Below are 15000 nucleotides of genomic sequence, written 5' to 3'. Positions count from 1 at the left end.
GTAATTTCACGCGCATGCTTTCAATTTTGAGCGCACGAAAACAAACATGGCGACCAGTGAAAATAACAAGGAATATTTTGGCTAATAAAAGTCTTAACATCTTTGCCCTTAGATTAAATGAATGCCCCTTATATAAGAGGTGTGTGAACCGTTGAAAAAATTGAAAAAAAAAATCCCGAAAAGAAACAATTATAAGTGTGAAATGTATAGGTTCACGCTAATTTTTTTGTGTATGTGCGTGTGTGTGTGTGTGTATGTGTGTGTATGTGGGTATGGGTGTGCGTGTGTGCATGTGTGTATGTGTGTGTATGTGTGTATGTGTGCATGCGTGTATGTGTCTGTGTGTGTCTGTGTGTGTATGTGTGTGTATGTGTGTGGATGTGTGTATGTGTGTGTATGTTGGTGTGTATGCGTGTGTGTATGCCTGTGTATGTGTGTGTATGTGTGTGTATGTGCGTATGTGTGTGTATGGGTGTGTGTATGGGTGTGTGTATGTGTGTGTATGTGTGGGTGTATGTGTGTGTATGTGTGTGTGTATGTGTGTATGTATGTGTGCATGTGTGTGTACGTGGGTGTATGTGCGTGTGTGTGTTTGCAGCCTTAAAAATATCAGGAAATAATTATTAACGAGGTTTTTTTTCAAAGCAAATCTCTAAAATAAAATTGAAATATCCCCCACACACGTTTTAAAGTGTTTCTTCGTATTTAAAAAATGTTTGGAACTTATGACTCGCGACCCCCGCCACCAAATTTGCAAGAAGCTAACGATTGCATCCCTTGTTTACCGCTATGTGCCTAAGAACAAGGTGCTCAATTGACGTTAAATTTATATAAGAATTGCCCCCACACTAAAACATTACAAGTTTATTTATGTTTTTTAAATAATGCTTTTTATATTATCTTTACTTTAACCGTGTTAAAAAGGAGCTGATTTTAAGTATTTAGGAGGTTAAATCCGTTGGAATAAATCATAAAAATCATAAATATTTTTTAATCAAGTATTGTATTACATTAGCTAAACATTTTTTTTATTTTGAAAATAATTTACTATTAAAAAACACACACGCAACTTTAATAATCGTTTAAGAAATTTGGGACTCTGAAAACTTACATGGTTTTTTTATGATCGAGTTAAAAAAAAATGTATTGACAGTTAAGTAGTTTCTTTTTGATATCCAGGTTTCGAGGACGCTAAAAACTTGTTGATACTTCATGGTTTTGGTTTTATTTGTGCATGTGAAGATTTTTTTCAAATCGAAGGCTGTAAACCGGATGGACGGTTTCAATACGACAGCAAGACAATTTGAGTTTTACAATACATATATATATATATATATATATATATATATAGAGAGAGAGAGAGAGAGAGAGAGAGAGAGAGAGAAAGAGAGAGAGAGAGATTACACTGAGGAAGACCGAAGTTACTGTCGAAAAAGTGTTTGTGTAAAAAAGTTATTTTTCCAAATATATGGTGTATTCATATACCTCAGGCAATAAAAATGAATAAATAAAAATTAAAAAAATACTTCATACATTTATATTTTATAAATACTTGATATATATATATATATATATATATATATATATATGTATATATATATCTATATGTATGTGTATATATATGTATATATATATGTATATACATGTATGTGTATACATGTTTGTATATGTATATATGTATATGTATATATGTATATATGTATGAATATATGTAAATATATGTATATATATGCATATATATATATGTATATATATAAATATACATCTATATAGTTATATATATATATATATATATATAGCTATATAGATCTATATTTATATATGCATATATATCTTTTGAGAGTACATAACTTTATATATACCGTAGTTTCTTACATTCTGATGGCTTAAATAAAAATCGGTCTACCATCATAATTTTGCTTATTTTTAATTATATTTTAATTAATATCAATTACTTTTAATCCTTATTTTATATATACATACACACACACACACACACACACACATATATATATATATATATATATATATATATATATATATATATATATTCGCTCCAAAGTGGTCCGAATCGACAACATAGCCACTACCTGTGTGTCGTAATTCCCTACTCTTTCGTCTTATGTTCTAATCTCTCATATTGACGGCTATCAATTATTGAGCACGGGTTCTAAATATATGTAAAAATTTAAACACAAATATAGAACAGTAATTCTGCCACGTTCTATAATTATTAGTTGCATTCTGCGCATGTGTGTCTTATACCATCGACATACAATCTTTTGATCACTTCATTTCTCCATCTCCTCAAAACTATTGTCTCCCTTCAACTGAGTAAAAATCAAAACAGTCGCAGACCCAAGAATGTCTTAAAACCCACTGAACTCCACTCCTTTAACTTTAATTCTCAAATATATTGCATCATCTGTTGTTTGGCCCAGTTGTCTACACCACTTCGACTAACAACCACATTCAGCTTCCTCAGTAAACAATATCCGTCCAATTGTTCTGCCGATAACCTCCGACCTTCTAATTTAATATTTATATGAAAACACTTACCAGATGTAGGAGCTCAATATTTGAGACAAGAAATGAATTTGTTCTAAATTTTAATTAACAACATTTAAACTGAATATTCTTATATATAAATCATGGATGTGTTTTCCGTGATATTTATCATTATTGTATTTTACTTTCATTCAAACGAATTTTCACTTTACAATAATATTTTTTTTATTTTAGAATATTTGATGGCCTGTGAAGAGCAGCTATCTCACTTATGTTCTTTAAATATGGATTGTGAAGACGATTAAGGAAAAACATAAAATTCCTCACAATTCAAAAAAACCGAGATGATGATTTTTTTTTTTGCACAGTGATCACCACTTATCAAGGCCCGGAAGCCACTCAGGGATAAGGGTTATTGCAAGTACATTACGTTAGTGTGGAGATTTGATGAAGTATTTACTTAAGGGGGCGGTTCATTAGGAATTTGTTTACGTTGGACTTGAAGACATCCAAGTTGTAGTCCGGTGGGAAGCAGGCAGACGGAACAGAGTTCCACAGGCGTGCAGTTCTAAGAAAGAAGCTTTGTTCATGAAATCCACGTTTTGATTTAGGCACAGATAAAAAGTGGGGGGACTTTTTCACAGTGGATTCAGCTAGACGGGTGTTTTTCGTGAAAGATTGGCGAGGGGGGGACCAGAGATTGGAGTTCAGACGATCGCCTGCCATGGAAATAACGATAAAACAAGGATAGGCTCGCAACGTCTCTTCTGTGGGAGAGAGGTTGCAGGGTAGAGAAAAGGGCATCCCCCACTAAGCCACGAAGTCTATTTTGTACTCTGTCAAGGCAGGATAGGCTGTTTTTAGCAGCTCCTGCCCAGATATGGCAACAGTATTTCATGCTTGGACGTACTTGGCTTTTATGATGATTCGGCGAAGCATAGAAAATGTTTGTGAAATTGTGAAGCTAGTACATTATTCTATTTTTTTTAATTATAGTACGAAACTGATTACATGAAATACGAAAAAAATAAAGAAAGGTACAGGGTTACCCACCCAAACGTAACTCAAACTATGTTATCTTTCCCTGATCAACTGTTTTCAGATAAAACTGCCCATTTAAAAGTAGCCCGACCTCTCTAATCATAATGTTAACGACCAACTTACACCACACGACAAAATCTTTTATTAATAAGATGACGCTATATTAATTTATTTTTATTTCGGGCTACTGTTCGCCACAAATGATGATTGGAGATTATGAAGTTGTCTGTATTTTTGTAAATCTTATTTTATATTTCTTGAAAAAGTATTTCACCTGCTACAAAATGTGTCGTTTTAATGTAAGAGTAATAGACGTATAGGATTAGAACTTTTTATGAATAGAATAAAGTTACTCTATAGCCAAGGACAATCCGGTCACTTGAAACAGAGCAGAGGCGTAGAAAGCTTTGTGCTAGTGGTGGCAGGCGCGCAAAAGTAACTGAATGAAAAGCAACGAAAGCTACTTGTATGCTAGCTTCTTGCTCACCGTCTCTCTGTCTCCCTTTATATATATATATATATATATATATATATATATATATATATATATATATATATATATATATATCAGAGAGGCGGTAGCACTCTCTATATAGCGATGGCCCGTACACGCCTATATACGCCTACAAAACAAAACAAATCTCAACTAAAATCAACTTATAAGTTTCAAAAAGCACATATTCTTACAGAGAAGCGTCTTACGAATCCAGCGAGTGTCAGAACGTCGGTTAAAATGTCAAAAGAGAGCAAAAAAAAAAAAGGGTACAAAAATGGCCAATTGTTCTTCTTTCTTCTTTCTTCTTCTGCTTTCTTCTTTCTATTGAGACGATGTATCTCGGTGTACGAACGGTCTCTGACAACAGTTCAAGCATCAATCGACTGCTCTTTACACGGAGAAGTGCAGTGCCCCATCGCTTTTTAGCTAACTCTATAATTAAATAAGATTACGTGTAATAACAAGTTTTAAACACTATATACCCAATGTAGACAGACCACTTCGAACACGGAACTTCTTTCAAAAGGGACAGCTCCAAATAATACACCGGATGCTCACAGACGTTCCAGTTTGCCAGTGGCCTATATTTCTTGGACGCTGAATATTTGAGGTGAACGTTAAGGTTTTTTCTTTAAACAGTAACCCACCAGCGTTAATGAAACCACGAAATCTTTATCTCAGTTGATCAAAATTGTTATAAGAGTAACCTATCAGCAAGTACGACGTCAAAAAACAATGTTATAAAAACAAATAATTCTTCAGATTTTGGACTGTAAAATATGTACAAAATGTCAATGCTGCGACCAGGATTCGAACCTAGGGTAGCACGGCCACAATGTGGGGTCCTAACCTCTAGACGATCACGGCTAACACTGACGTCTGTCGCTCTTGGCAGAAAGACACATGACTACTGTCAAACTATTGAAAACTAAGGAGGAAACTTGAAATTCTCACGCATGCGCAAAAATACGCTATAGCAACCATTGTTAAATGCAGCTGAATCTCTTCGCTCGCTAAGAAAAGTAGATCAGACCATTTTTTCTAAGAACTCACCAAACGCCAAAGGAAATAAGTTAAATTAACCGCAAAAGAAACTGCAAGAAAGTCATCTTCTAAGAACTCACTGGAAGCTGACCAAAAAGAATCAAAATCCAAGCCCTAGCCACAAAAATAACTAGATATTGTGGCTACTATACACAATCTACTAATAAAAACAAGTAAGTTTTATAAAATAAACTACAATAAATTAACCAAGTAACCTCACACTGTCACTGATTAGGACTTCATATAAAGATAACAACTACACTATTGGTGTACATACCGTTCCACACTTTAACTATTGGTGACGGGGAAGTATCTCAATTCTACGAGAGTTGTCTTGCTATAAGATAAGTGATATTATAGTAAGATACACATAAGTGTTATATGTTTACATTTAATAAAAAATGCCAAAGTCAGCACGTAGTAAAAAAGCTCAGAGAAATATAGACTATGAAAAAAACAAAGTCAAGATATTATCTGAGCAAAAAGAATACTATCATAAAAATGCTGAAATAATAAAAATTAAGTAAAAATGCAAATCCTGAGGCAAAGAAGGCTGCCTCACGTGCTGACTCAAAAGCACGGTATAACAGGGATCCCGAGGGGGAAAAACTGCCTCACGTGCTCTTTATAACAAAGAACCAGAAAAAAGAAGGCTGCCTCGCGTGCTGACTCAAAAGCACGGTATAACAGGGATTCTGAGGAGAAAAAAACTGCCTCACGTGCTCTTTGTAACAAAGAACCAGAAAAAATAAGGCTGCCTCACGTGCTCTTTATAACAAAGAACCAGAAAAAAAGAAGGCTGCCTCACGTGCTGACTCAAAAGCACGGTATAACAGGGATTCCGAGGGAAAAAAGCTGCCTCACGTGCTCTTTATAACAAAGAACCAGAAAAAAAGAAGGCTGCCTCACGTGCTGACTCAAAAGCACGGTATAACAGGGATTCCAAGGAGAAAAAAGCTGCCTCATGCACAAACTATTATAAATATAAATATAAAAAACTGCCAAATCTTTGCCAAAACGCTAAAGAATGAACCAAGAAAAATTTAATAGTGAAGGTATGAACATTTTAGAACTTTATAATACTCTAACTGTTTTATCAGAGAGGCGGTAGCACTCTCTATGTAATATAGAACCGATGGAGGACCAAGAGGCAACTCCTAAGGCCCAAAACCCAAAGACCTAAAACCCAGCAGGAAGCGACCTGCTACTAATGGAGGCGGCAATGAGCCGCCTCCTAAAAAAGACAATACTATCATGAATGTAAGTTTAAAAATAAACTGTAAGTAAAAATACTAATTAACAAGAATAAAAAAAGCATTGGAAATGCAAAAGGATATAGGGATGGTATGCCAAAAAGTATACAAACAAGATAGCTATGAATGGCTAGGCACATGGAAATAGAATTGCATCCAAAGTATAGCCCTATAGCTTTTCTCCAATCTTCATTCCGTGCCATCATTACGGTTGTAAAAAGCTATAGGGCTATACTTTGGATGCAATTCTATTTCCATGTGCCTAGTCATTCATGGCTATCTTGTTTGTATACTTTTTGGCATACCATCCCTATATCCTTTTGCATTTCCAATGCTTTTTTATTCTTGTATATATAAAGCTGGTGAGCTATATTTTTGGTTTTTATTTTAGATAATGGAATACATATTAATTTTATTAATTTATTTTTATTTCGGACTACTATTCTCATCTCTATTAGTTGTTGTTTTTCATCTTTTATTGTTTTGTTTATTGACAACGTTTCGGCCAAAGCAATTAGTTGGCCGAAACTTTGTGAATAAACAAACCAATAAAAGATGACAAACAACAACTAATAAAGATGAGAATAGTAGTCCGAAATAAAAATAAATTAATATATATAATCCTCATCTCAAAAATAAATTCCCATTAAGGAATAACATATATATAAGATGACGCTATATATACACGTCTCACAAATCAGTGTTTATGACATATTTACGGAAGAGATGGAGCACCTCCAGCATCTTAAACTACAGGTAATTTAAACAATAAACGATTCTTCATTCACTTTACTACATTTTCTGGGTTACTTTTAAGTTGGCCACCTTTAATAATTAAGAAAGTGTTTTCTGTTATTTTCAAACCATAGTGGTATATATATATATATATATATATATATATATATATATATATATATATATATATATATAGGATTGATATGTAGTTTGCTTGAAGCATTGTGTGGGATAAGTGTGTAAAAGAGATTTAGAAGGCTGTCACAATGCGAGGAATGAATTATAGTCGCTGTTGGTAAGAGGAGACGAGAACAAGTGGCGATTTACAAATCAATAATTATATACATATATATATATATATATATATATATATATATTTATTCAGTTGTATGGTAAAATGTCTTACTTGTAAGTCTATGCGACGTATTCCATTAGCATGCTTTGAATCGACCTGTTACGCACACCATTTGAAAAGGGAAATTTTTTCCGAAATTAATAATGTAATAATTATTGATTTGTAAATCGCCACTTGTTCTCGTTTCCTTTTACCAACAGCGACTATAATTCATTCCTCGCATTGTGACAGCCTTCTAAATCTCTTTTACACACACACACACACACACACACACACACACACACACACACACATATATATATATATATATTCATATTTTTCTATTTTCAGCATGAACGTTTCCAACTTTGATGTAAAATCACACTCAGTGACCTTCACACACACACACACACACACACACATATATATATATATATATTCATATTTTTCTATTTTCAGCATGAAAGTTTCCAACTTTGATGTAAAATCACACTCAGTGACCTTCACACACACACACACACACACACACACACACACACACACATATATATATATATATATATATATATATATATATTCATATTTTTCTATTTTCAGAATGAAAGTTTCCAACTTTGATGTAAAATCACACTCAGTGACCTTCCTGCCTAAACAAATGATGAACTACAAATTTGCTGATATCAATTTGAGTATAACCGGAGTTGTCAAAATTAAATCCGCGTAAGTTGATATTATTAAAACAATATCGCGTATACGTTTTTTTTTATATATTCCCATTGCTATGTATTGTAACAACTAATATTTCCCACAATTATATATTTTACACAGTTTGATATATTTCATAGAATAAATTTGCCACACCTTTGCTCACTAATACGTATGTAACGCCCTTTATAAAAAATATGTTTTTCACACGTCTCACAAATTCATATTGGCAATACTTCTCACAAATTAATATCTGTCATATCTCTCACAAATTAGTATCTGTTACATCTCTCACAAAATTATATCTTCAATAACTCAAACACAAATAAATATCTGCCGCACCTTCCGCAAATATATTTTTGCTATATTTCTCACAAATTAATACACGATATATCGATCACATGTAAATATTTGTAACCTCTCTTACAAATGAATATCTGGCATACCTCTCACAAATATATTTCTGCAACACCTATTATATGTTAATATTTGCAACATCTCTCACAAATATATTTCTTGCCACACCTTTCACAAATTTATATCAGCCACATCTCCAAATAATAAATTATGGATTATTATCTGTCACTCATGCCAACTATAGTTCTGCCACACTTTTTACAAAAAAATATATACATCTCTCACAAACAAATAACTATCTACCACATTTCTCACATATGAATTTCTACCACAACTCTCACAAATATATATTTGCAACACCTCTGACAAATAATATCTTCCACATCTTATATAAATAATTATCTGCCACACCTCTCGTGTTTTTAAATTTATATGGTCCACATCACGCATTTAAAAATATTCATTACAAAAATAGTTACGCTTACTGTCACAGAAGGAGGACGTCCATAATATAATAAACTTGTGTTTAAGTATTTTACAAAATATGTTTATATTGTTTGATTTGATTTTTCAGTGTTTTTCGTGATACCGCCAAGTTCGAAATCGTAGCCTCCAGAATGAGTTCCAGTGTGAATGTAAAACTTGGTGAGTTTTTCATTTTTGTTAAAGATGAATAAAAAAAATTGCAATACTAATTTAATGCCATATTTATTATACAATGATTTGATTTGGTAAATTTGTTTACTGATTAATCACATTGTTCCTTTCTTTTGCAGTGTTATTAAAGATGTAAGAGACATTGACTGCTAACATCATATCGATCAAGCCTTTATGTGCTTTAGATTAACATACTACATAACATTAACTATTTTTATTTTCTCTACCGCTCTCCCTCAACCCAGGACTGCACCATAATAAACAAAATCTCTGACAGCATAGACACAGCACTCTCCCTCGACACTAGCGCACAAGTACATGTATTTGGTGACTTTAATGTCCACCACAAAAACTGGCTTGGATTTTCTACTTACAACACAACACACAGTTTCACTATATGTCACTCCCTATCACAAATGGTTACGCTTCCAACCCGTTTCCCTTACAAATAAGAACAACACGCACTACTTCTAGATCTATTTCTGACCACAGTCTATCCTGTCCGTCGTTCATAAAACTAAAACATATTGGTCTCTATTATTCAAACATTTGTCCTTAAATAACTTCCATACATTACTTAACAATCCTGTTTTAGTTCCTGTAACTGCGATACCTTAACGAAAAAATCCCACCGCAGCCTTTTTTTATTTTTTATTTTGTCAACCTTTCTGAACAAATTTTACCGACCACGTTTTCTATACTTTTGTTTTCTCAATAAACCTATTTTCTCTCATTTTGTCATTTTTGTTTTCTTTTTTCTCATCTTGATATCCCAAGGCTTTTCTGGTTTTAAATGTCTCCAACTCATAGTGACTCAACTGGTCTCGGTTCTTATTTCGATTGTCGTAAAACTTCGGCAACATTTCCAACCTTCGTTAAGCTCAGTCACTCTATAAAACAAACCCAAAAATCTAACCTTTTTGTTCCCGTTGTCACCCTCACATTAATTGCTGTCCTGGATATGACCTTAAATTATATCCGATTGCGAGGCCCCAGCTTCAGGGCTTTGGAGGAGTGTTGAGCCACTCTTTAATTGTCATTGCTCCCAGGTCCACTCTGACCCGGAGTGGTAGTACCTGTTAGGGTTTCAACTATGGGTTAAATAGAAACTGACTTGAAAAAAATATTCTATTAGAAAAGTTTTTCTTCAAAATCACTGGATTCGGCATTAAATAACTTGAAAAGGGTTGATATGCCGTAAAACAAAAATATCCAGCCAACACATTCATTGCAATTCCTCTTCAGATCTCCTTTTTATTTCTTTTTTCTTATCTTGATCTCCCAAGGCTTTTCCGACCTGGTCCAAGCCACGTCCTGGTCTCAACTCTGTCCAGCTAACAGTTGCTTAACTAGACTCAGTTCTTAACTGGACTGCTGTAAAACGACGAAAACATTACCAACATTTGTAAAACCCAGTACCTAAAAAAAATACCCCCCCCTCCCAATATATTCGGTTCTTTTGTTCTTGTCGTTTCCCTTATATTGATTACAGCCCCTCTTCAACTCTTCTTTGTGTGCGTTGATGAACAAACTCGTAGACCTCTGTATTTGCATCGACTGTATCTTCTACACATATGTTCCGACCATTAACCTATTTCTTATTTTGTTATATTTCGTTTTTTTTTCTCATCCTTCCTTCTTTTATCACACGTGAAGGGAACATCGATAGTATCACCTGCGATTTGTCCACCGATTTACTGTATTTTTTATGTTGCTATTTAAAAGAAACTCTATTTAATTGCAGCTTTGGATCCGGCGTCTGGTCGTCCGACTGCGGTTGTTGGTGATTGTCATGCGGACGTCCCTCGAACAAGAGTCATCTTTTACAAGAAACACAGTATTTTAAACCTCTTATCTAATTACTTAAGCAAAGTGATGAAAAGAAACATTGAAAAGCAGGTATAAATATTTTCTACTTTAAATAAATTACGAAATAATTATGATGGACATTTTTTAATATCTAATCTCGAAGTGAAAAGGTGACGATGGACACCTTCTGTCTCGTGAAACAATGACATTGGTTTTTATTTAGGATGTGTATGATCCAAACAAAATTGAATCAAAAACGGTTGCTTTTTATGTTTGTGCGTAACTATCTTGATTCACTGAACAATGTATAGTTGTAATTAAATTTACAAGAGAAACTAGGGATAATGTGTGGAGCCATGTGCTTAAAAACGTACGTTTTAGTTATCAGAACGTTAACTCTTCTCGTGGTTTGTATAAATCTGTTTGTAGTGCAATGTAAGAGAGTACAGCGAGATATTGTACCCTTCTGACTTGTGGTAATCTCAATATAAAATGCAAATGGCCGTGCCCATGTTCTCTATTTTATAGAAGTAAGGGGAGGTTACTCTAGTTGCCTCCTATTGTCAGGGACAGATAACCTGTACACAGCCATGTGCGTAAAAACGTACGTTTTGGTTTTTAAAACGATTAATTTTCTATGATTGTTTTTTGTTACATTTTCAAATTAGGTTTTTCTTCGAGATTTCCACTTTTTTAAAGTAAAATCAGCCTGTAATCTTCTCTTTAAGAACTTCTTTTGATCACCAAAAATACAATCATACAATCAAATGTAGTTTGGTTCACTACAGCATCTAGTGTGGCGATATACTCCAATTTAAATTTGTAGCTATGTTGGCAATTGCTGTAGCTGTAGATGTGGTAGAGTTTTTAGGGGTGGCTGGGGTGGGCTGTATCTTCTGTCGCTCATGGCTTCACTTTTCTTTCCAATGTTTTTCTCTTTAACTTTTGGTAAACTTGATGGACCTGTGCTCACCTGAAACTTGTGTAAATATATTCTCAAGGCAAAGTTATGAAAAAAAATATGCTTAAATAACAGATAGAATTATTTTGCTAATAGAGTTAAATCTTTTCGAAACATATTGTCGTAGGCGATATCGTTTTTTTATTAACTTGAGTGTCACTACTTAGTAAGACCTGGGACGAATCGAGGATAATGTGTTTAGTAGATGATGAGACAACATCCCATGATCAGTATTGGTTGACCTTGCTTAGGACGTAATGGTGTAAGAAGCTCAACAAGAATTTATTTACATTTGACTTGAATACGACTATGTCATAGTCAGCTGGGAAGAAATCTACCCATGAATTTTTCAGATAGATTTAGGGACGGTTGAAGAATGCGAAAAATTTGTCAGTTGCTGTAGCTAGACGAGTACCTGCTGCGAATCTTTTGCAGGAGCACCACAGATTGCAGCTCACTCGAGCACGTGTCATAAAAATTAAAGATAGATCAGAGATAAACTTGCAATGGCTCTTCTGCGAGAAAAAGGAACTTGACACTTTAAAAGGTTTTCTTGCCCTTCAGAATTCCCGGTGATTTTGGCAACGGATTCCCAGTTAACAATCGGTATTTTACACACAAATATGTGTATGGGTGTATGTGGGGTTTGACACACATACATAGACAGATACACACACATATATATGTATATTAAGGCAGAATATTTTCTCTATGGCATATTCCATTTAATAAAATAGACACAACCGTGTGTATATATATAAAGTGATAGTGCCCATTTAGAGTGATCGAAATCAGTGGTAGCAGTCTTAGTTGTTTCAGTTTTGAGGGTGAGAAAAAACTTGTCAGTTGTTGTAGCATCTCGTGTGGCGATAAAAGCCAGGTACGAATATTTTCTACTTTCAATAAAAATAGTGGACAATATTTTAACTATCTTATCTCGAAGTGGAAAGGTGTCGATGTACACACTCTGTCTCTTGAAAGAATGGCATTGGTTTCTATTTACTGTACGTATGAGCCAAGCAAAATGACACCAGAAACGGTTGCGTTTTATGTTTGTACATAACTATCTTGATTTATTGAATAATGTATAGGTATAGTTGTAATTAAATATATAAGAGATACTAGGGATGATGCGTGGAACCTGTAAGAGTTAAGTATAGCGGGGTATTGCACCCTTCTCGCTGCGCCCGTGTTCGGCATTTTATAGAAGTCAGGGGAGGTTACTCTGGTTGCCTCCTATTGTCGGACACTGATAACTCCTATACCTATACATGCCCTTCCCCCGTCGACCATGTTTAGACAAGCTGTAACTACCATATAGTATGTTTACATTACGCAATTAATCATGAAAAATAAAAATAGTGTAATATAAACATATTATGAGGTATTTACAGCTTCCTTTCCAATTTTCAAAGTGTCAATCATGTCAAAATGCTCTTTATCTCCTTTTGATAAATTGATTGTTGCTATTTCTTCTGAGGAATTCACGGATCCATAATTTCACGATTCTGAACAACAGAAAATTCATCATAACTTTTGCTTTACTGAACGAAAATCAATCTTTTTTTTTTTTTACTATATAGCTGAGAATGTGATCTATATACTGTACCGAGTGTTTGAAATTCGATCGAAAAATGAGTGAGCGGTGAAGTTTTAAATCACATCGAAATAACAGAAACACTAGAGGATGCCCTCCAATCTGTAGTGGAATGGGGACAAAAATGGATGGTCACGTTCAATGCCGCCAAGACTAAACTAGTTTCCTTCAATAATTACAAGAAACCTTCTCTACCACCAATAGCAATGACCAACGACTCTTTATCTGAGAGTACATCTTTCAAACTCCTTGGCCTAACGTTCACTGGAAACATGAGTTGGAACAATTACATTGAAGGCATTGCCAGAGCAACTGCGAAGAAGGTAGGCTCTCTCTACCGTGCTAGAAAACTACTAACACCCGAAAGTATCCTGTACCTCTATAAGGCCACCATTTGCCCATGTATGGAGTATTACTGTCATAATTTGGCTGGTGCATCTGCTACTAGTCTCTCGCTCCTAGCCAAGGTTCAAAAGAGAGTCGCCAATCTGATGGGCCCTGAACTGGCATCTAAGCTTCAGCCTCTGTCCCATCGACGAAATGTTGCATCCCTCTGCCTGTTCTACAAGTATTTTAATGATGAATGCTCTGACGAACTGCAAGCACTTGTGCCCCCACGACGTAAACACCCTCGACAAACTCGACAGGCACCTAAATCCCACCCCCACACTGTAGAGATCCCTAGATGTAAAATATCTTTCTACTCCAGTAGTTTCTTCCCCAGAACCGATAAACTCTGGAATTCCATTCCAGGCCACTGCTTCCCCAACTGTACTGACATGCAGAAGTTCAAATGTAACGTGACCCGACATCTTGCTGCCCAAATCCCAACATAGTACCCCAGTAGTTGTTGCCTCTGATAGAAGCCCCCTACACCAAAGTGGCAATGTGCCTTGTTTGGGGTGAAAATGTAAAAAAAAAAGAAAAAAATGACTAAAACTGCCACTTAACAATATAATCTAACACGGTAGTGTTTGAATTAAAGTGATACTGCTCCTATATGTGCGAAAAGAACTCTACCAAACTACTTTGTCAAATTTTTGGTATACCGAATAAATCTTGATTCGGACCTTTTGAAGAAATTCCGTTTGGGGCTTAGCCGGCAGAAATGAATGCTCAGGGAAGACAATAGAGAAATGAAACTTGGCATGCTTCTGGGCATATATATATATATATATATATATATATATATATATATATATATATATATATATATATATATATATATATATATATATAGGGTGTCCGTAAAGTTACTATACAGTCTTATTGTTTTATTGTATTATATTTGTATTAATAGTTAATATTTTTGTTTTTTTACAGGTTTAGTAACTGGTAAAACTGTTTAGTAACTTTATGGACACCCTGTATATATATATATATATATATATATATATATATATATATATATATATATATATGTATATATATATATATATATATATATATATATATATATATATGTATATATATATATATATATATATATATTAATTTTGATCC

At 34.2% G+C, this 15000-nt stretch overlaps 1 protein-coding gene across 1 annotated transcript in view; it reads left to right on the top strand.

Annotated features, from left to right (window-relative positions):
• Positions 1–15000, top strand: part of LOC145254718 (bactericidal permeability-increasing protein-like) — a 59496-nt gene that overhangs the window by 30009 nt on the left and 14487 nt on the right. The window contains exons 3-5 of the mRNA XM_080113439.1: positions 8009–8131; positions 9048–9118; positions 10875–11029. Of these exons, the coding sequence (XP_079969565.1) occupies positions 8009–8131; positions 9048–9118; positions 10875–11029 (349 nt within the window). The remainder of the gene's footprint in view (positions 1–8008; positions 8132–9047; positions 9119–10874; positions 11030–15000) is intronic.

The sequence above is a fragment of the Euprymna scolopes genome, chromosome 30 (genome assembly GCF_053919585.1).
Source record: "Euprymna scolopes isolate OS-2025 chromosome 30, ASM5391958v1, whole genome shotgun sequence".
In the NCBI taxonomy this organism is placed as follows: Eukaryota; Metazoa; Mollusca; class Cephalopoda; order Sepiida; family Sepiolidae; genus Euprymna; species Euprymna scolopes.
This window is presented reverse-complemented; position numbering and strand designations above follow the sequence as displayed.